Source organism: Abramis brama (assembly GCF_963993115.1).
Source record: "Abramis brama genome assembly, chromosome: 24".
In the NCBI taxonomy this organism is placed as follows: Eukaryota; Metazoa; Chordata; class Actinopteri; order Cypriniformes; family Leuciscidae; genus Abramis; species Abramis brama.
The window spans coordinates 17219914-17243588 of record NC_139986.1 but is presented as its reverse complement, the minus strand read 5'-3'; the positions used below and the strand labels follow the sequence as shown (position 1 = coordinate 17243588).

At 36.3% G+C, this 23675-nt stretch overlaps 1 protein-coding gene across 1 annotated transcript; it reads left to right on the top strand.

Annotated features, from left to right (window-relative positions):
- The first annotated feature begins 286 nt into the window (after window positions 1-286).
- zbtb47b (zinc finger and BTB domain containing 47b) lies at window positions 287-21897 on the top strand. Its single transcript, XM_084102372.1, has 7 exons — window positions 287-503; window positions 4683-4785; window positions 15026-16300; window positions 17993-18140; window positions 20441-20556; window positions 21033-21177; window positions 21346-21897. The coding sequence occupies exons 3-7, from the start codon at window positions 15095-15097 to the stop codon at window positions 21747-21749; spliced, it is 2019 nt and encodes a 672-aa protein (XP_083958498.1). The 5' UTR covers window positions 287-503; window positions 4683-4785; window positions 15026-15094; the 3' UTR covers window positions 21750-21897.
- The last annotated feature ends 1778 nt before the right edge of the window (window positions 21898-23675 follow it).

The window sequence follows — 23675 nt, the reverse complement described above, 5'->3', positions numbered from 1 at the left end:
AAAAACAACAACTGCATATTCAGACATATTCACTATTTAGTAGATAAGTGTGCATATTTGGACAAAGAATATGGATTTCAGGATTCAGCATGTTGTGCACAAGGCAAGGTGATGTACAAGGTCATGAGCACCTGGGTGACAATGCTCCATCTCACCATAAGGACAGTTCGTCATGATCAGTCATTTTTTTAGCTGTAAGATAAAAAAGGAAAAAAGGAAGAAAAAAAAAATCTAGTGCAATGGCCCTTTAAAACTTCTGACAAAAGCCCATATGATCCCCGAGCTCCAATCACCAATTCCTACTGCAAAAGCAGCCTCTGCATTTTTGTCTGTCTGAATGCTGCTAGCACGGCGGAAAAAAAAGAAGAAGAAAAAAAACAGTGAAGGGAAGGATAACTGAAGAAATGTGAAAATCCAACGTACTGTTACATGGCGAGCGGAAGTCCTGGGCAAATGGAGGTTTTCGCGGACTCCTTCGATGCTAGAGACCTCGGATCAAAATGGTACAGTAGACAACGACATTTTGTATCCATATTTTATCTTTAGTAATTTTGAAAGACTTAGCTAGGCCGATGAAACTTGCAATAGTTTGTCCTGGGATGTGTCTGACTTTTTGAATGTGTTAAATAACGTGATGTTGCCAATACATTTGACCGCGCAATGAAGTTTGCAACTTGTACGGAACGCCGACAGTAACAGAAATTGGAAGGATAACAAGAATGCAATGGCCACAATAGCTACATTGTTGCATTTAAATAGTTAAATTCTCTCGTATCAGCGTGGACAGGAATCACGTCGTGACTGGTGCATTTTGTGGACATTGATGCATCAAAAATTAAAAGCGAAACAGTTTTATTCAAAATATACTTTTGAAATGATAGACTTTGTTGTGCAGGAAGAGACAGAATGCATGTCACAACACTGTTAACTTAGACATGACCTTAAATTTGTGGATCTTTTATCCATAGAGTTTAGAAATACAGGAGCTTAGGAACTTTAATACTTTAAATTAATTTGTTATTAGATTAATCATTTTCCAAATGTTACTACTTCGAAATACAATTAGAATTTGCCCAAAACAAATAAGCTTGAGACTATTTATATAGCATAATAGTTATAATTTCATAAATTACATCAGTCAGTATTAATTGTCACGATTATTGTTAGTAATGTTGTAGTCTAATGATTACTTTTTTATCAAAGTAGAAACAAAACAATACTTAGTTCTACATATTAGTTATAAAAGTTAAACAAATATCTAAATTGTAATATAATTAAAATACTTACATTTCTACCAAAACAAACAAACAATAGCAACAACCAAAATATTTTAAAGGGTTCACATGGGCATAGAAAACCTAGAAGTATCAAATAATTTACAAATTAAATTGTGATTTTCACAACTGGAAAAGTGTGTGTGGGGGAGGGGGTGTTAAAAAAATGGAATATAATAAATATTATTTCATTGTCTAGAAGTTGCTCTTTATGTGTGTGTACCTTTATAAAACAAATAAAAAAAATCATTATTCACCAATCACAAATTATTAAAAAGGTCTGTTTTTAGTAGCAGAGAAGTTAATCATACCCATAAGAATAAAATGGGAAGAGAACTGGAAAAGTTCTTACAACCAGTTATTTTCATTATCGGCACTCTTATTGTTTTAGTATATTAATATTTTATATTCATAGCAAACCGAGGGAGAGAATCAGAGAGGTTGCAGGATGACAGCAGAGCTGATTTTAGGAGCCGTCATTAAAAAATAAAAGCATGCATTAAAGTACAGTGAGGCCCCTTCACATCTGGAAGCTGGGTTAATACAGGATCTGGGTCAGGTCACTACTTTATTACCATGACCCTGTCTTTTTGACCTCCAGTTGCTCTCTTGACTTTTTTCACATGACCCTTAAAAAGTGAAGTTATCTTTTTTATTATTATTCATACAGTGCATATACAGTGCAGTGTTTAAATATGCATTGTCTGATGATGGCTGGAATGTGAAATGAGTCAGAACCCAAAGGACTCCATTACGCCCCCATTAATGCATTCGGTTATGAGGATACAATCAATTTTAGACAATCACCAGAATATCACTTGATGATGCCATTAAACAGTTTAATTTCTAAAACTCGAATAACGGAAAAGGAGCTGCACTTGGTGACTGGTTAAGCATTGGTGCTAAAAGCTGCAAGGTCATCATGGGATTGATTAATAAGGAACACTCATACTTATAAGACGTTTCGGATAAAAGCATCAGACAAATGAAGAAATGCATCGAATGCACTGATGACTTCCTAACATGAACCTACATGAATCGCCCCTTTGTTAACTGTTCCTCTTGAAATCGCTATGAAAGTTTGTACTTTAGAAAGAGCTGAAACAGAACAACTCTTGCTAAACTCTGCAGTCTTGTCCTTTAGTGCTGCAGCCTGGAAAAAAGCATCATGCTGAGGGTTTTTATGTAACCATCTATTCAGGACATTCCTGCCCACCCTTGACTTTGAGGCTTCGTTGTCTCTCAGTGCTCTGTTGTTGGGGACACTTAAATCCATGTGACAAGTGCTCCTCCAATGCCTCCCAGCATTCAACTCCAGCAGAACTGTTCTTATTATTATCGATGTTGAAAACAGTACATTTTTTAAAGTAAGGATATGGTAAAAGAAATACAGTAAAACAGCAATATTGTAAAGTAATAACAGTTTAAAATAACTATTTTCTCTTTGAATATATTTTAAAACTCAATTTATTCATGTGATGTCAAAGCTGAATTTTCAGCATCGTTACCTTCAGAAATCATTCTTAATATGCTGATTTTTCTGTTCAAGAAACATTTCTGATTATTATCAATGTTGACAACAGTTGTGCCGCTTAATATTTTTTGCGGAAATGGTGATACATTTTGTTACAGGGTTCTTTGATGAATAGAAAGTTCAAATCTTTTGTAACATTATAAATGCCTTTACTGTCCTTTTTGATCAATTAAATGCGACCTCGCTGAAAAAAGATGAATTTCTTTAAAAAAAGAAACTCTTACTAATCCCAAATTTTTTGCAATATTATAAAATCAGCATAAATTAAAGGCAGTACAACAAATATTGACATACTACTATGTAAATAAGATGCATGTGTATCTATGCATAATTTGAAGGATCTATTCGCTGAATCTTAAAGTTACACTGTGTAGGATTTTCTCCCATTTAGCGGTGAAATTGTTTATGACTACCAACTGAATATTACTTTCTAGCCCCTCCCATTCCGAGGGCGTTTTAACTCCTACGGTGGCCGTATTATTTCAAATCCGCCGGCAGTCGCGAGTAATCTCCCCCTCGCATTCGTCACGGTGCCACTGAGTGTAAAAACGCGAAAGGCGAAGCTTGAATTTCCAGGTATGTCCCTCTTTGGCTAATGTATTTTCAAGATGGAGGCGCAACATGGCTGCCGCCATTCGAGCGACTCGCTCGTATGTATTCTAAATGGCAGATTCTACGCTTACGAAAATACTTGATTAGTTGGTACAAGTAATTACACATTAATGAGCACATATATTTTTGAAAGAACAAAGTGTTTTTTGCTAAGAATCAACTTAAAAAATGACACAGTGTAGCTTTAATGATTTCCTTCTTTTTGGTCATGGGAAAGAGAAGACACTTCCCACACCAGTGTCGGTGTTGTTTCCTCACATTGCTGCACACTTAGGTCAGAGTCTGTACATGGAGAAGAGTTGGCCTCTGAGCAGAGTTAGCAGATCTGTGGCAGAGACATGCCAGCTCCACAGGCTCTTCTCTTGGCCAGGAATCCTGACTCAGTTCTTCTGGTAGTCCTTGCTCTGGAGATCACATGCAGCTTTTATTATTTACTTCCTGCATCCGATACGTTTAAAGTGCCCCATTATGCTATTTTTAAAAGGTCCTTATTTTGTTTTGGAAGTCTCTTTTAATAGGTTTACATGTAAAAACACTTTCTCATTATATACATTGCAGCATCACCTCTTTTCTCACAGTACTCACACTCTGCTCTGATTGGTCAGATGGCCCAGTCTGTTGCCTGACCTCAGCATCTGTATATCAATTCGTGTCAGAGCCATGGGAAAATGCTTCTATTGTTCTAGTGTTTCTATTTGCAATAAAGATTAGGCTTCTGAGATTATAGTATTTTGCAAAGTTGATTGCAAAAATAAATTTTCAATTTTCTGTTGAAACCGTCACAGTGACACAGCTTTGTTTGTGTCGCCAAATGGTTCTTACGGTGGATATACTGTGTCTTTTTACGAGAACCTGATTTCTCTCACCTTGTCAAGTGCATCTTTTATTATTAAACGCAGCAGACGCACGAGAGGTAAAATCCTTTGTTTGTTTGTCTGGCTCAATTTCATGCCCCGCTTGGCACATAATATTTCAAACTGTGATTCTTTTGCTCTTGGTTGCATTAACATATAGATGGAAATGGGAAGTCTTCTAAATATATCTGTCTCAGCCGGCACAGGAAAAGCGCAATGAGTCGTAGACATTCCCATGAGCTTTTGTAATCAAACAAATGTTGTACGACGATTCAAGTATCCAAAGGTTATGAGAGATACTTAATGCCTTATTTTTGCCATAATGACTTTCGTTTAAACTAACATAGTCCCAGTGTAGTCTATCAATTTCCAGATAAAGTGATTGATTTTTTACATTTTATCTCGCAGCCGATGCCGACGAGGACTTCCCTGAGCAGAATTTGCTGGACATACAGAAACTCTGCGGTAAACACCTGCTGTCCTCCCTTGCTCTGCTAAAACCATTGGAAAGGTGAGTGTGTCTGGGTTTCTTTCCTCCTCAGAAAAGAGCTTTCATTGGCTTCCAATCTGTTATGCTGTTAATTAGCTGAACCTGAAAACAACTGACAGGGGAGCGCCATCCTAATCATATATTCTGATTGAACTTGGTAATTAGATGAAGGGATGGAATGGATGACAACCTCTTTCAACAATTTCTAACCTAAGGGAAATATTTATCTTTATATCATTAATTTGTGCAAGAGTTAGTTTTCCACTAAATTTTCACTATTTTTATTTAGCGTTTTGCATTTTGGTCAACTTTCAGTTTAGTTTTTGTTCTTTTTTTCTTCTTTTTTTAGTTTTTATCCCATCATTTTATTAGGCATTATTTTTATTATTAGGTTTTTGTATAATTTTTGTTAAAGTGAACTTTATATATTCAGGTTTTTTTTCCGCTATAGCCTGTTTTATTTATTTTAAATAATTACCTAAATAATTACTTAATTGTATTAAGTAAAATTAATTAATTCACTGATTTAAATGTTACTTGCTGTAAGTTTAGTACTTTAAAATCACATTTTCTGTGGCTATTAGTTTCTCTGACTATACTGTACACTACCGTTGAAAAATTAATACTTCTATTTAGCAAGAATGCATTGAATTTTACTTTTACATTGTTACAAAAAATGTATATGTCAAGTAAATGAGCTTTTGAGCTTTATATTAATCAAAGAATCCTGAAAAAAATGCATCACTGTTTTTTCTTGAGTGGCAAATCAGCATATTAGAATGATTTCTGAAGGAATGGAGCAATTCAGCTTTGCTATCACTGAAATGAATTATTTCATGAATTAATTATTAAATTTTTAATTATAATAATATTTCAAAATATGACATTTTAAACTTTTTTGAAAAACATAAAAAAATCTTATTGACCACAAACTTTTGAACAGAACTGTATCTGTCCGATAAAACAACAAATACATTTGATTAAAAAAAATATGTAATTGAGTAACAACTCATGCCTAGACAAATAGCAATTATGCCTATTTTACAATTAAGCTTCTTTTTTGCTTTTTTTAAATACATTTTCACGCTTCAATATGAAATGTCTGAAATTTGTGAACTCCGGAGGAAACCCTAAAACAAACGTGATAGATGCAAACAGATGTGAATTATATGTTTCTCTCGTGGAGGTGTTCTGCCTGTGCCAAAAGCTCACATTATTCAGCACTAGTCAGACAGTTGATCCGAGGAGCAGCAAACAGCCCTGTTCAGTGAACTGGCATGTGTAATAGCAGGTGTTACAGTTCAGGAGGTTTGCTCAGTGAAAGTGATGCTGTGGTTTGTGGCAGCTCTCTGACAGTGTGTAATTATCAACTGGGTGAGAAGACTCTAATGCATGTATCTGTATCTAAGAGAGCTTAGTTAGTTCAATCTAAAATGAACATTATGTCATCATTTACTCAACCTCATGTCATTCCAAACCTCTATTACTGTCTTTATGGAAAAGAGCAGCTCGGACATCCTTGCTTGTGTGTTTCAGAGGCAAAAGCAAATAATACAGATGAATGAGTAAATTATGACAATATTTTAATTTTATGATGAATTTTTACCTTAATACAGACAATGAAGGTGAGATGGCACCGGTTTTAGGTTTTTGTCATTCATTTTCTTATTAACATGTAATAACATCTCACTGACCCTAAACATTTGAACAGTAAATGGAAGTGTGCTTCCATCTGTTTCCTCATCTCATGTTACTATACTCAACACAGAATTTATTGCTCACTTTTACCTGCTCATAACCGAAACATGTCTTGCTAATTTACAGCGCACGCACACACACACACACAGTGGCTGTAAGTCATTTGTGTGTCTCTGCGAGGGCTATAAGTGTTTGTCTGTCTAGCTCAAGGTCAGGACTGAACGTGCGTCCTGATTGGATCGGGGAGGGTGTAGGCATCGAGCAATACCACACGCATACACAGACACCCTGGGCATCTATTTCCCTGTCTCATTTCTCGGTCCTCTGTCTGAGGACAGATCCATCACCTTGGAAAGTGGCTCGTCTCAGAGGGCGATCAGTACACTGCGGCTTCAGAAGTACAAAATCTGCTCCGGAGTGGAAAGCTGAATCTTCTACGTCTGGCCCACTGAGACTCTTTCCTTCTCACAAATACGTATGGTTTCTTTGTCCTCAGGGAAATATACACTAACAGATTGATTCAAAAGAAAAGTGAGAGACCAAAGTGTATCTATCTATCTATCTATCTATTTATCTATCTATCTATCTATCTATCTATCTATCTATCCATCCATCCATCCATCCATCCATCCATCCATCCATCCATCCATCCATCCATCCATCCATCCATCCATCCATCCATCCATCCATCCATCCATCTGTCTTTTATTGTTGTTGTTGTTGTTCCTTGGACCCATTTCTCAATTCTTAAGTTACCTTTTCAAAACTCTTCACACAATTCTCCTAACCAACTTTCAGCTTGGTACTTAATTTCACTTCAAAAATGCGCTAAAACTACTAAGTGTTTAAAACTACTAACTACTAAAACAATTGATGCATGTCTCAAATCAACTCATCTCCATAACACTAGCAAAGGTTGTCACCCAAAAATCACACTTTGTCACTCATAAAACAATGATCTAAAAAGCACTATAACAACAGCTTTACATTAGCTTTACAGTAGCATTACAATAATATATATACCTGATATATCAGGGGTGTTTCCTCCAAGGGGGCAAGGGAGGCGGTGCCTCCTCAAAAATTAGATGAGAAAATAACCCATATTACAACAAATAAAACAATGCAAATATTACACAATGGGACATTAAAACGCGTATAAATCACAAATTTTTCTAAAGTAACACTCTCTTATAGCGACACCAGCAGGTAAAGTTACAGCGGGAATCCGCCTCCCCTGAGCCCCATTGATTTTTAACAGAGACTCTAAAGCATGAGGTGTGTTTAGTGGGGAGTAATTGAGAATGAATGGGGGAAAGTCACGTGAGAGGTGGCAGTGCCTCCATCGTGGTATGATTGGATTTGATTGGCTATGATATATTCACGCAATAAATCCCGGCTCGTTTTCGTGTGCGTTCCGAGTTCGCGAATCAATCTGAATGAACAAAATGATGATGTTAATGGGAAGGATAATTAAAAAGTAAGTAAACAGCTCAGCCACTTAGAAATCACCATTTTATGTCATGTCAAAATCAAACTTGAAATGGCCTGAAAACATGATGGCTGTGTTTTTTTTTAGTGAGCAATCATCTTAGTGAAATTAAAGATACTCTTCTGTTGAAATGCAGGTCATTTCTAATTGTTCATATTATCTTGGGCAGAGAGACTCCAGATGCAGAGTCGTTACTTGGCATCTGTGTGTGATTGATAAGGAAACAGGGCCAGACAGAAGCGCCTCTGCACTTTACAGCACTGTGAAACTTCCCTTCAGGCTGGCAGCACAGGAAGTGGAGGAATCCAGAGGGCAGGAGGACAGCGATTAATCTCTCGTCTCTTTAATAGCGGCCTGATTAGATTCCCATGATAATGCTTGTTTTCCATTAATACAGAGTGGGCAGCAGTCTCGAAGTTTAGTCGAAGGTCAGAAGAGTCACTATTCTGTGTCGTGGATGCACTACACTTGCTAAAGAGGGTTACAGTAATACCTAAAAATTAAAATGGCTATATATCTGTCACAATCATTTATCATTGTGGTGTCACAAAAGGAGATGTTTTGAAAAATGTTCACGCTGCACTTTTCCATAAAACATAAGAATAATGTGTCCAAAAGTAGCACTAATCTCATTCATGTTTGCATATATTCAAATTTGGCACATCAACATTAGTGTATTATAACTTTTGAATAATTTTGAATATGCAGAAGAATGAATGAAACTTGAGAACTGGGCGAAAGATTTTTAGTGAACAACGACTTAAATATTGGTCTGCTCCTCACACAAAACTGTGGTATGACTTCAGGAGGCTTAGATCATATCTAAATCATATCAAGCACTTTTATAGTGCTGTTTTTGTTTTGTTTTCCGTACGGGTGAGGCTGAGTAAACCAATCAGTTATTTTCTATTGTGTTAAGTCAGTCTGGTTGGTGACTGATGGCTTTTTCCAGTACGTGTAAACTCTCATTCCAGATAATAAACCAAAATTCTTCCTAGTTCAGATAGGATCCCATATTCACAACCCTTTCCAATTGCCTCTCTCAATCACTCTCAGTTTATTTTCCATAAAGTCTGTTGTAGTTTTATGCCGACTCAGGTTTTAGTGAGTGTCTGCTTAGATCAGTGTTGAACAACCGTGCTGAAGCTCCATCCTAGCTGTGTCTCTGGCCAGTCTGAGGGAGATTCAGGCTGGCATGATGCCCACTCTTGTTCTTGAGGGTGTCACTCACACCTCCCAACCCTGAGCTCTTGTTAGGACAATGCTGAAGGGGAGAAAGGATTGCTGAGTTTGCATTTCCATCGTTCCGTCTTCTGCCTGACAGCCAGAGCCTCCCCCTCCTTGTGCTCTGAGGTCTGTGGTGTAACAGCAGAAAGAAAATGTAGCTGGATTAGCCTGGGTCAAGTTACCAGTCTTTTCCAACACAGAAATGCTATTTTGGTCAAAAATTACTTTTTTTATTTGTAGGCATTACTTGCAACTTGCAACTTGCATTAAAATATTGATATTACTGTGTGTTTTCACTTTTATGCTTTCCTAAAATAAAGATAAAACGAGTTGTTTTTTATGTCGTTCACAGTTTTATAAAATTCCTGTGGCTTGTCGCTGTGGTTTGTTGAGTTTGTTTTGCGGAATGACTTCCTATACGGTTTCTGAAACTGTGAGCAATTCATGAAAAGTTGTTGAGAGGTTGGTCAGTGGTCTTCACAGTGGCTGCATTGTTACAGTGCTCCATGACAGATGATCTACTCATCACTCTCAGTCCGTTTAAAGGGATAGTTCACCCAAAAATGAAAATTCTGTCATCATTTACTCAGCCTCAAGTTGTTCCTATCATGTATGAATTTCTTTCTTCTGCTGAGCACAAAAGAAGATATTTTGAAGAATGTTGATAAGCAAACAGTTGATGGGCCCCATTGACTTTCATAGTATGGAGAAAAAAAAATACTATGGAAGTCAATGGCAACCGTCAACTGTTTGTTTATCAACATTCTTCAAAATATCTTTTGTGTTCAGCAGAAGAAAGAAATTCATACAGGTTTGGAATGACTTTTATTTGAAGATTTCCCTTAAATGCTGCCATTGTGCTACTAATTAATTGGTGGTTTGGTGCATGATGGACATAATTTGTCAACTGCTAGAGATTCTGCTGCATCATTTATAATTGACAGATTTGGTTCAGAGAAAACAGTGTGAAATTTTATATAAAATCAACTGTTGTAATGTTCTTTTGGTTTTGTTGTTTTCATATAGAAAAAATAAAAATAATTTAATGACGCAATATAATTTAAAGGGTTAGTTCACCCAAAAATGAAAATTCTATTATTAATTACTCACCCTCATGGTTTTCCAAACCCATAAGCCTTTCGTTCATCTTCAGAACACAAATGAAGATCTTTTTGATGAAATCTGGGAAAATCTGTCCCTCCATTGGCAGCTATGCAACTGACACTTTGACGTTTCAAAGAGTTCATAAAGAGATTGTAAAACTAATCCATATGTATTGAGTGGTTTAGTCAAAATTTTCTGAAGAGACACGATTGCTTTATATGATGAACAGAATTTAGGCTTTTATTCACATTAAAACATTGATCAGCAAACATAAACAGAAGCTCTACCGAACCCGCTTGACGTTTGAGAAAAAAACCCTCATTGGTTCTTTCTGAAGCTCAAACATGCTGCGTAACACGAGAATGAACTTTTTTGGTTCTATTAAATAATTAACCAAATTAAATGAGTACCTTTTATTTGTAAAGAAATTCAATCCAATAGATTATTAAATTAAGCAATATATACAGTACTGTTCAAAAGTTTGGGTATTTACAGTATTCCTGTGATGGCAAAGCTGAATTTTCAGCGTCATTGCTCCAGTCTTCAGTGTCACATGATCCTTCAAAAAATAAAATGCTGATTCTGGTGCTCAAGAAGGTTGAATATTTTTTGTAGAACATGTGATACATTTATTTTTCAGAATATAATTTTCTTTCTTGCTCTCCATCTAACCATTTTTGAAAGTAAAGGGGCATTTAAAATCTATATAAAGACATATCAGCAGAAAAGGTAGCCTTTATTTGGGAGTTGTGGTAAACAGTGCAGGAAAAGACTGCAGAAGTGAAAGTCAACTGAGGGTTGATCTCGTTCCCCCACCGCTCTGCTCTCTGCTAGCTGGCACTGTGGTGATCGTCCTCAGCCAACTGCATACCAGCGGGCCTGGCCAGCAGCCCTGACTCTTACTGCGTTAAGGCAGCACAGGTTTCTGCTCTGCAATGAGCTCAGCTTTATGAACCGCATTGAAAAGCGTTACACAACCCATGTTGCTGTTAATGACAGGTCTGTTTAATCAGGTTTGGTCAAGGTCTTGTTGCAGGAGTATTAGTGAGCTGGCAAACTACGGTGTCGGATGAGTGACATAGTAGCCGACCCAAAATTCAGACTTGTGTGTGATGAGAGGTCGGTCACACACTTTATATGACTGTATCCATATGTATAGGTATCAGTCGATATCGATATAATCTTTAAAAACACTAATTATAGTGCATTAACAAGGTTAAATGTTGAGCAAATCTCAAAATTAATGACAATTTTTCATACTATACATTATAATCTTGTGACGCCTAAATTCACTTGTAGCATTTAATGTACACTACCGTTTAAAGATTAAGGTCATTAAGATTTTTTTAATACTTTTATTCAGCAAGGACGCATACTATTTATCAAAAGGGATGATAAAGACATTTATAATGTTATACAAAAGGGTAATGATTCAAATAAATGCTAATTTATTAGCATTTATTTGAATGCTAATAAAATAATGTTAGAAAGTTCTAGCATTATTTTAGCATAAATGCTAATAAACTAGTGCTAGAAAGTTCTTTTGAACGTTCTTTTAATTAAAGAATGTCTCATGGTTTCCACAAAAATATAAAAATAATTCCTACATCTAAGATATTTGTTTGCACTCTTGTTTAAGTCAGTGAACATGATTTAATGTTGACATATACAACATTTTTAAACTTCCAGTATAATTTTGCATAAATTGCTCTAAAACTATACTGAAAGAGAATATTTTGTCATTTATATATGTTCACGTCAGTTTATAATTGTGGTTTTTGACTCTTTTTATTCCAGATGTAGTAGAGAGTGACAGGAAATTCTTGAGGAGAGAGAGAGAGAGAGAGAGGGGAAGATATGCACTATGTGAACACTCACTAACCACTGTGCAATGGCTCAGACTAATTTAATGTCTTTCAGAGATGTTTCATGTTGCCAGTTTTGAATTTGATACAGCTGACTTGGTATTGTTTTGGAATAACAAACCCTTATCTATTTCAATTATTCCTGGTGGCGCTAAAGAATTTTATTTATCCAAATGAACAGCATGAATGCTTCTGAACTAGGTTTCTTGACTTGTGTTTTCTGTTTAGCTACTTGTAGTGTATTACTCCATCCCAGTGATCATCCACCTTAAATACACAAAGATTCACAAAATATTCCAGAGAAAAGAATAGTGCAATTGGAATTACATTTGAACTTTTTAGTCAGTCAGTCATATCTTCCTCGTTATCGAATCACATCATATTTCCACTTGTTCTATAAAATGTGTTGTTCCACAACTTCCACAATAAAGTGCAACAGTACCAGCCCACATTTTCAGCGGCGTTGATTCCATTAATTTCTCCCATATGGATTTCAAAAAAGTATTTGTTAAAGCATTGTAAGCCATGAACTAAGCCAACCAGCTATGAGGTGAATCACAACATTACAAACTTCGATTTTAAGAAAAAAAGTTAAAAATGTAACAAAAATACAAAAGTACAAAACTGTATACAATGCTGTATAGCATTGCGAACAACGATGGAGAAATATAAAACTAATAATTTAAAAAAGTTGATATACATATATACTGTATATATTGTGAAATATCTTTTTTTGCTTGTTTTGACTCTGATTGGTGGGATTTTCTACAGAACCATAATGTAGTTTTTCACCACAAATTCTGCTGTTAAACACGATTCTTTTAAAACTAAGCTGAAATTATGCAGACTAATGGCTTCAACCAAAACAAATACCTCGTAGCTCACAGTAAGCATGTCTTTAAAGGTTTATAAGTTATCGTTAAAAATAAATTTCCCTGTCAAGAAAAATAACGTTTTTACTTCCTGAACCCGACTGTTGCACTAGACCAGGCTAATACGTCAGTTTGGTGCAGCCAGCTGTTTCCAGAATGATTTTAGACATTAGGTTACGTGTAATAGTTTGGTCACAGTGAGCACATATGAGGATAAATATTGTTGTATTTTAAATAAGAGTTTATGCTGTCAATTGGGTGTATTTGTGGGTGACATTTAACAAGATTGATTGGACTTAATGGCCTCCTGAAAAGAAACTAATCCTGTTTACGGAGATAAAAAGTAACACTCTTAATTCCACTTGTTGTTAGTAACATAAAAGTCAGCGTAACCAATCTGTATAATTGTTTGGAGAGTTTGATATTTACTCTCCCTGCTCTCTTTAATTGTTTACTGGCCAGAGTTTTGTCTTGTGCATAATGATAACTCTAGCTAATGGTTAGTGCACATCTCTGAATATCAATGTGCTTTTTACATACTTCTAATTCTCTCCACTCAGTTGGTTTGCCCTTTTCTCTTTTTGCTTGCTGCCTCTCCCTTTGTCCCTTTCTTTTCCCTCTGTGGAGTTTTTAAAGAGATGCTGTCCGGATCGAAACCTTGTCCTTCCTGATCTAAAATAAACCAACCTTGGGAGCAGAAGGGGAGGGCATAGCTGCAAGCTCCAGTAGATCCTGCCTTTCTCACTCTCAGATGGACTTTGTTTGATAATGTTTTCAAGCCCGCTGTGAATGAAATCAGTTCTGTGCAAAAATGTATTTTTACATGTCCTGACCTGATGTTTTTGGTCAACCTTTATACAGTGTTACTTTAATAATAGTTATTGACATTATACCTAAAATATATATTTTCACTTTTTAGACTATATTCACACCAATATCTTGCTCTTAAATGTCTTAATTCAGTCAGAGGAAACCTTTTTTTTTTTTGACAAGTAGATACCAAGTACAAACAAAATGAATTCAATAATAAAGTACAGAAAACAATCTAGTTAACAATAACCAAGCATGATTTTCAAAAAAATTAGTTTTTTAATAAATAACACAACGAACTGCATTTGATCATTTTCACTTACATGCACCAATATAACCAGACATAGTAATAAACAGCAATATTTCCCTATATTTTTAATAGATCATTTAATTATGTAAACCTTTAAAGTTTTATAATGTTTACTGTTATTGTTAACTAAAACTATTAAAAAATGTTTTTGGTAATAAAATAAAATAAAAGCTTAAATAAAATGTAAATATTTGATGAAAAATTAAATGAAAATTAGAAACTTTGCCTTGGCAACTAACTGAAATAAAAATGAATTGAAATAAAAATATAAAAAAACAAAAACTACTTAAATTGACAAAAGCACATAACAAAACTACTAAATCTTAAATTTTTAAATGAAAACTGAAAAGATGAAAAAAATTTTTTTATTTAATATATAAATAAATAGCCTACTATAAAAGTATATAAATAATAATAAAATAATACTGACATTAACAGTTTTGTAATGGTGGCACAATTTAATAATTGAATCAAATGCTATAATTCAGACTGTTGTGTTAAGACACTAAATCGTTAAATCACAGCCACTATTAATACATCTCATCTTAACACTCTAATACTTGCAAGGTTTGAGACAAGGAAGCATTGTGAATCTAATAGTGAAAGTGAAATAGTGAAAGTGATACCGTGTTTAAAAAATTTAATGGCCAAATAAAACCCCATTAAAATAATTATTCTAAGTCATATTATTACTATATGCAATATTTGCTTGTTGCATTTACTGCATTGGTACTTTGCTCTAGAAATGCAAATCTAGATTTAAAATGTTTATTCTTGTTCTGTTTTCCAAGTGGATATAATGGTGCTGTTTATGATCTTATTATTTGTAAATAATTTTAAAGGAACTGTAAGATTAAAATACATGTTCTCCTGTCTTATCTCACAGTGGACTGCTGACTTCCCCTCTGCTGAGTTCTTTCTGCTGGAGGATGCAGGGCTGCACTTTACTTGTTTAATGGACAGGTTGAACGAACGGCATCTCTACCAGCCTCCCCAGTGCGACGTGGACCTTGTACTGGTGTCCCGCTGTACATTTTCCGCCCACAAGTGCGTGCTGGATGAACATAGACCCAACTTCCAGACCCTCCTCCCCCAGAGTCAACCTCTGCACCACATAAACCTGGCCTTTGAGGTGCTGAGCATCCAGATCCTCAACTTCATCTATATCTCCATCTTTGGAGTGCTACAAGTGGCCATTGTGCTGCAGATGAGTGATTCCTGCCACAAACTACTTGGCTCCAATGAGATGGCTGACACAGACGGGCAGGACAATGCCTCGTCCAATCAGATGTACAAGATGAAGGAGATTGAGAAGATGTACACACAGCAAGGAAACGGTACTTTCTCATTGCTTGTAGAGGATAGTGGGGTCAGTAGGGAAATTACCCAGACACATTCATCTAGCATCCACTCCAGCCCTCAGGCCAAACACTTCTACAAAAATGATGACAGCAGAGGGGGAGTGGCTAGTGGAGGAGGGCGGGGCTTGTGCAAAATGGAGGGAGGGGCCTGTTTCAATGAAGCGGGAGCCCAGGATGGTTCTGTCTCTTTTAACAGAGAGCAGATTATTGTGGAGGTCAATCTCAATAACCAGACATTGAATGTTTCTAAAGGGTCAGACGGAAAGGGCATCACCTCAAGTACCTCATCCCTCCTCGTTCACCGTCGCACTAGTCTTCCCGATGCGGAGGAGGGGAAGGAACAGTCTGATAACGAAGATCCTGACGAGGACAAAGAAGAATATGAACAAGGAAAGGAAGAGATGGAAAATTGCAGTGATGATGAGGAAGATGAGGATGAGGAAGAGAACAACCTCAACATTCCAGAAACAGGACACACCAGCATGGGAAGACGCCGTGCCACACGAATACTAACTGGCACAGATGCCGCCATGAGACAGACACTAATCGACTCCACACTAGGGGAGGGGAGGAAGAGGAGAAAAGAGCAGGAGAGTCTGGGGCAGAAGGTGAAGCTCGAAGAGAAGCAGCACTTTTCCTGCAAGAAGTGTCCTCGTATTTTTAACAACCGCTGGTACTTGGAGAAGCACATGAACGTCACACACAACCGCATGCAGATCTGCAATAAATGCGGCAAACGCTTTTTACTGGAGAGCGAGTTGCTGCTACACCATCAGACAAACTGTGAGAAAAACATACAGGTACACACACCTGTCTGCATGCACACGTTAACAAGGTCGATCTATAAGGCCGATTTCACACAAGCAATTGCACCAAATGCTTGTGTGAAATCTGCCTAATAGATCAACACGAAATCTGTTCCCACAGAACTGGGACACTCATGAATCGTAATTAAATTAACCAATTTGATTATGTATTTTAATGCCGATATACACTACCATTCAAAAGTTTGTTTTTTAAATGAAGACTTTCATTGAGACAGGATCCAACTTTTTATTCAAGGAATCCTAACAAAGTATATACTAAAAATATTAAGCAGCAATTGCTTTCAACATCGATAATAATAAGAAATGTTTATTGAGCAGCAAATCAGCATATTAGAATGAAGGATCATGTGAGACTGAAAGGGATATTTTACCCAAAAATGAAAATTCTGTCATGATTTACTCGCTCTCATGTTGTTCCAAACCTATATGAGTTTCTTCCTTCTGTTGAACACAAAAGAAGATATTTTAAAGAATGTCAGTAACCAGACAGTTGACTGTAGTTATTGACTTCCATAGTATTTATTTTCCAACTATGGAAGTTAATGGGTGCCGTCAACTATCTGGTTGCCAACATTCTTTAAAAGATCTTCTTTTGTGTTCATTTACATTTTGGGTGAAATATCCCTTGAAGACTCGAGTAACGAGTTGCTGAAAATTAAACTTTGCCATCACATTTTACATTTGAAAATATATTACAATAGAAAAAAGTTATTTTTAATTGTAATAATATTTCACAATATTGCTGTTTTTACCATATTTTTATCAAATAAATTCAGCCTTGATGAGTATAAGAGACAAAAAAACTTACTGATCAAAACTTTTCAATGGTAGTACATGTATATTATATTATATTATACTATCCATGCTTATTTCCTAAATGTATTTTTAGATGTAGATCACCATCATCTAATGCTCACTTCAAGTTAATAATTTAAAACACTTTTTAATAACACTATTCAATTTTTAGCAATAATCAAAATGAATATTAATCTTTTGTTCTGTAAATTATAATGCTGCGATGCCAATTGTTGAGTTATTACTGATTATTTAATTTAATTTAGAAAAAAATAGTGTAGAATTTTAAAATCAACCATTTATTTATTGGTTGAACATGAAAATAATGATCAATTTGTTAGTTTATCAGTGTACACCTAGTTTCTATCCACCAAAAATAGTATCGACCTGTCAGCTTCTTATAACACATTTTATCATGTTTAAAGGTGGATTATGTGCATTCTCTTCTGTACTCTGCTATGAGTGCATAATGCAGAGCAGAATGATAAAACAGAGGGTTGGGATGATATATAGGCACAGACTGTATTAGGGTGCGGAGAACAGCTGTTTTCTGCCATTAAAGCAGGTCTGCCAGGCCATTTCCGCCTCAAACTCAAACTGGGTCTAAAACATCCAGCACTCATTTGTCTCTGCTATATTAAGCACTTACGGGGAATTCAGTGTAATTAATAGGAAATTGTGCTGTTGTGTTTAATTTGGTATAAATTAATTTAAGTTAGAGGTGCCCTTTGCAATATTCAATCTTTATTTAGCTTGTGCAGTTCTTGGTTCTCTCTCAGAATAGTAAAATCCTGTTGTGTTTTCCATCGACCCCTAAGGAAAAGCTGTTTAGTCTAATGCTGTTCATTTGGATCTTCTGATCTTTTGTAGTGCGTGACTTGTGGAAAAGCCTTTAAAAAGCTGTGGTCTTTACACGAACACAACAAGATTGTCCATGGATATGCCGAGAAAAAGTTCTCTTGTGAAATCTGTGAAAAGAAATTCTACACCATGGCACATGTCCGGAAACACATGGTTGGTGAGTACTGGGTCAATTACTGGGTCAATCTGTCATTATTTAGTCACTTTCATGTTGTTCCAAACCCATATGAATTTTTATTTCTCCTAAAATCACAAAAAGTGATTTTTTAAAGAATATCCTGGACACTCTTTTTCAATGTCATCAAAGTGATTAAGGACTGAAGCTATGCTTACTTTGTCTAAGGAACAGATTGAAATTTAAGTAATTATTCACTGAAAATCTTGACATGCACCTTTACATTGTAAAATTTTTAAATAAAACAAAGATTTTAAATTGGAGTATGGGGTAACAGTTTACAATAAGGTTCTATTAGTCCCATTAATGCATTAACTAACACTAAACAACGCATTTGTTACAATATTTTTAAATCTTTGACTTTGATATGGTCCTTTTACATTTACCTGGTTTAAATTAATATTGCCCGTCGTGCACAGTTGCCCTAAAGCCACCAGGGTTTGGGCCCGTCATCACTGCTTGCAGCTATATTTAATCTTTGTTCACCGTAATTAATAAACTATTTACATTTAGTTCATGTTAGTTCAGGTTGATCAAATAATAATAACTGATAAAACTTTTGATTTTAATAATGTGTTAGTAAATGTTTTAATTAATATTAAGGGTACGTTTACATGACAACGATATGCTTAAAACGGACAAGTTTGACACCATTGTCAAAACGATCCCCATTCACACGGATCCGCGAAAACGACTAAAAACGTTGTATTCTGCTGCCACGACATTAGATGGCGATGAAACACTATAGACTGAACACTTATGCATGTGCATGATGTCACTGTCTTCAAAGATTCGCGTTTTTGTTGTTTAAACAGAGACCGTTTTCAAAAACGTGCACTTTTCAAAAGTTTGCGTTTTCAGGCCCGCAAAACGCCGTTGTCGTGTAAACGAATGGCCTAAACGCATAAAAAGTTTTACGTTTTTAGTTGAAAACGGTGTCGTGTAAACAGCCCCTAAGAGTAATAAATGCTTTAGAAGTTTAGTCATTTTACTTTTAATTCAGTGTTGTACAGTATTTGTCAATTATACAAACGTTGTTTTTTTTTCAGTGTAGCTGTTTCAAAGCTGCTTTGAAACAATTCATATTGTTAAAAGCGCTATATAAATGAAGGTGACTTGACTGTCCTGAAAGATGTAGTTATGTACGATTTGTGAATGAATCACTGTGTTGAGTCACTCTTTTTGAATCAGTTATCTAGTTCACAAAACTCTTCTAAAGGATTCAACCTCAAACTGTCTCTCAATTCAAGACCTTTGACAGGCACCAGGCCACATCTTGATACTTTATCCTCATTTTAACATCAAACAATACCACCTGCCACAGCTAGGTGGCAGTCAAGATGCTGCTTAATACAGCAGCCCTGTCTAATGCACAAAGACATATTGTGGTGTAAATTAACCTTCAGGCAGAGGTAATACAGCCCACCCTGGCCTTCATACTGTACGGTACTTTCATCTTCTGAAGCTTGATCTTCCCAGAGCTTGGTCCAACACAATAGTGAAATACCCAGCTCTGTTTTGAGCAGGGGAAAGAGCCGCTGTGACCTTGCTTTACCATCCAGAACAGACTGAGCCGAGGACAGAGGCTGTATTGTTTAATCTGCCCTGACAGCAGAGAGGAAATATCTTATCTAGAAGAACTTCCTTCTACCAGAATCCACTCAATTGTACACAGGGTAACAAGTTACACTTGCTCATCTAACACTGACAACTGAGTAAATGCAGTAATAATGCAGTCTTATTATAGACAAAACCATGCCACAATCTCACTCTAACCTCAAAAACTAACACTGAGATGTGTTTAAGATGAAATTAAGCTTTAATTCCTTTTTTTATAAGTTAAATATCTAGTTCAGTCATGAAACTCTACAGGGCGCAGGCTGATTGGCTTCTGCTGATCCTGCAGCCAATGAGATCGCTCTGGTTCATTTTTCCTTTAAGCTATTCCTGCAGCGCGCTATCAGATATCTTCTGAAACCCTCCACCTCCCCCAGCTCCACATGCCTAGATCTGCTATGGGATTTATGTATGTCTATTTATGCAGCAGCAGCAGCAGCATATCTTACATGCTCACAGCAGTGTGTCTGTGTATCTATTAGCAGTAACATACTTGTAGTCCATACTTGCTCTGCAGCAGCAGTGAAGCAGATCTAGGCTGCAAATACATTAACATTGACCTATTCAATAACATGCTAAAACTATTCCTAGATTTGTCATGATTGAACTGTTACTATGAAAGCAAAACAAGAAAGCATTTCTTGAATTTTGGTTGTTCATTGCAGCTCACACTAAGGACATGCCGTTCACTTGTGAGACGTGTGGAAAGTCCTTCAAACGCAGCATGTCTCTTAAAGTGCACTCTCTCCAGCACTCTGGAGAAAAGCCCTTCAAGTGTGAGGTGAGTTCACTTATGTGGATTATCAGTTGTAGGCCAGAGAGATGCAGGTATTTCATTTTTGTCTTTTTCACAGAAAAAGTCATTTTCCCTTAAGTTTACACTCAAGTGTAACTTTGTTTTTAAATGTTTTTGAAAGAAGTCTCTTATGCACGGTGGCCGAGAGAGCTCAACATGCTGCAACTGAAGAAAACACATGCAAATAGAAAAAACACCCGCAAATTAAGAAAACATCTTCATCAGTTTTACAACACATGTGTGCTCCAAATACTCACAACATAATACAGAAACGTGCTGCAAATAGAACAGACCATAACGTTAATGTATCCAGGGAACCCCAATAAGTGACAAACGTTTTTGAATGTAATGTTTTGGTTGAAATATGTGTTTGTGATATATGTCTTAAAAATAACTATAAGCAGAGGAACATAGATGTAAATTATAATCTACTGTATCTGATGCCGCTACTCATGTTGTAGAACTGCAGTGAAAGATTCCAGTACAAATACCAGCTGAGGTCACATATGAGCATCCATATCGGACACAAGCAGTTCATGTGCCAGTGGTGTGGGAAAGACTTCAACATGAAGCAGTACTTTGATGAACACATGAAGACCCACACTGGTAGGAACCACCACTTTAGCACCTGTCATAAACACAGTCAACACAAATCTTGATTAGAAATTATTATTGATATTTAATATTAGTACATTTTTATATATATTTATATATATATATATATACTGTATATATAAATGCACACTAATTCTTTATTCTTATTATCCTTTCCAGGAGAGAAACCATATATCTGTGAGGTCTGTGGAAAGAGCTTCACGAGCCGGCCCAATATGAAAAGGCACCGCCGCACTCACACTGGCGAGAAGCCGTACCCCTGTGACGTCTGCGGACAGCGTTTCCGTTTCTCCAACATGCTCAAAGCCCACAAGGAGAAGTGCTTCCAGGTCAGCAACCCCATGGTATCTGATACCACCAACCTTCTGGGACTGGACCCCACGTCAACTGATATGGACACACCAGCCAATCAGTTACCCGGTCACCCCATGACCCCTCCTGGAGAGGCATCCAGTCTCCACCAGGTCAAGTCGCTCTCGCTTCCCTTCGTTCACTCTATCGTAGGTCTTCCCTCTCCCCCGACCCTGTTTTCCACTGAAAGGGTTAACTCCGGTAACAACTAGTTTTTTAAGGTTCCTTTGATTGTTTATTGTCTGAAACCCAAAGCTTGCAGTAGCTCCCCGTGAGCTTTTTGATTCACATCTGATGTGAATCACTCTCATATGGGTTTACAAACATGCTGAGCGAGGTCTAAGACTTCCGGCAGGTGTTTGAACAGTGTGCGACACTGAATATTCTTTTTAAACTGTGCAAATTTTCACTTATCTTATTCTCATAGAGATATTTTATATACTGTGCAAATAAGCTTCTCGTATTACAGAAAGAAAACAAATGTTCTCATTATTTTTGTTGATGTTCGAAGCATTTTTTTGTGAGCTACAGGATTAGCAGTTAGCACTGCATTTCTTCACATGCTCTCTGCTATAGTCGTTCATGCTTTGTCCGTTGAGATTCCCATTAGCTGCATTACAAAATACAAATGCGTATTGAACCCACAGCAGAGGGCGCTGTGGGATGTGAGCATTGCGAAGTTTCGGAACAGCTCTTTAGCCAATTAAAATGTAGCATAAATATGTCCCCCCTGCCATAACCAAATCCAGATGTATCGCAGTAACCAAATCCTGTTAGCATATGTTATAACTGAATATGAAATGTATAATCACTCCAGCACCTTATTTTTAATCGTAGATGTATTTATATTGTCCTGTCTTCTTCGTATTCTGAAAGTTTAACGTTTTGCCACATGAGGTCCTCTGATATTTGCAGAGGTTTGTTTCGTGAAGCGTCTGTGCAGGGCACAGATTGGACGGTTGGTTTGTATCAAAAGTTATATGTAGCAAAGGCACTTGAGAAAACCTTTATTATTTTTAAAAATCCCAAAGAAGGATGCTTCGCAATTCTTTTTCTCTCTATAATATTTTACAATTTTCAGAGCACTTTACTCTCAGTGTTGGCCATATGTGTAATGGCAAAATCTGAAACGCCTAAACCACTTATGAGTGTGAAATGGAGTGTGTTTTATTTGCATGGAGGCAATATCAAACCTGGATGAGCGCCAGGGTATGTTTGGTTCAAATATATTTCTGCTGAATGTCTGAAATGCTTTATGGTACACAGAACAGGTTTATCCGCTATTTTTTTACAGTGGTTTATCAGTCATCATTAATGCTTTCACTTATTTTTTTCACTTCACACTATTTTTATGCTAGTTAAAAATGACAGCGGGCCTGAATAACTTGTAGAAAGTGAAGGCTTCAGTTTTCAAATGATGGAAATCATGTTGTTGTTTTGTGCCCTCAACATTTAGCAAACTATTAGACCTGTCTTCTGGGACTCATGTACGCTGTAAGATGGTCCTGTTGAGAGGCCACATAGAATTCAAAATTATAAAATTATAGAAAGTTTGTCACAATTTACTTACCCACTGTCAGAGGATTTTTATAGACAAAATATAGTTGAAGAAAACACTCTAACAACTCTAGGAGCAGTAAAATGTTGTAGCTATAATAGGTATTATCCTATATAAATATTTAAATATATATAAATATACACACACACACACATTTACGATATATATAAACATACATAGTCTGTAAATAAACTGTGTCAGTTTCTGTTTAATCGGTTTTCTTTGTTTACATTCTTTGTAGAGTCAAATGAATGTGGTGAGATGTGGAGGTCAGCACTCATGAAAGAACTTGCGAGATGGAAATAAGTTTTTATATTGGGGAATAAACTCTAGAATTTTACCTTCTTACCATCTTAAATATTACCGTACCTTGTTCACAGTACATCAGTCGTGTTTCTGGATTAAGAAAACGCAGCTTAATGCAAGTAATAGCAAGTGGTTTTAAATGGTATGTGTTTCTTTAAGAAGTTTCTGAAAGTCCCGGCAGAATGGTCACATGATATGGAAGCTTGTTTCTGCCATGGAATAAAAAAAATAAAAAGGTAATAATAACGTCTTTTTATCTCACCATTCCAAGAAA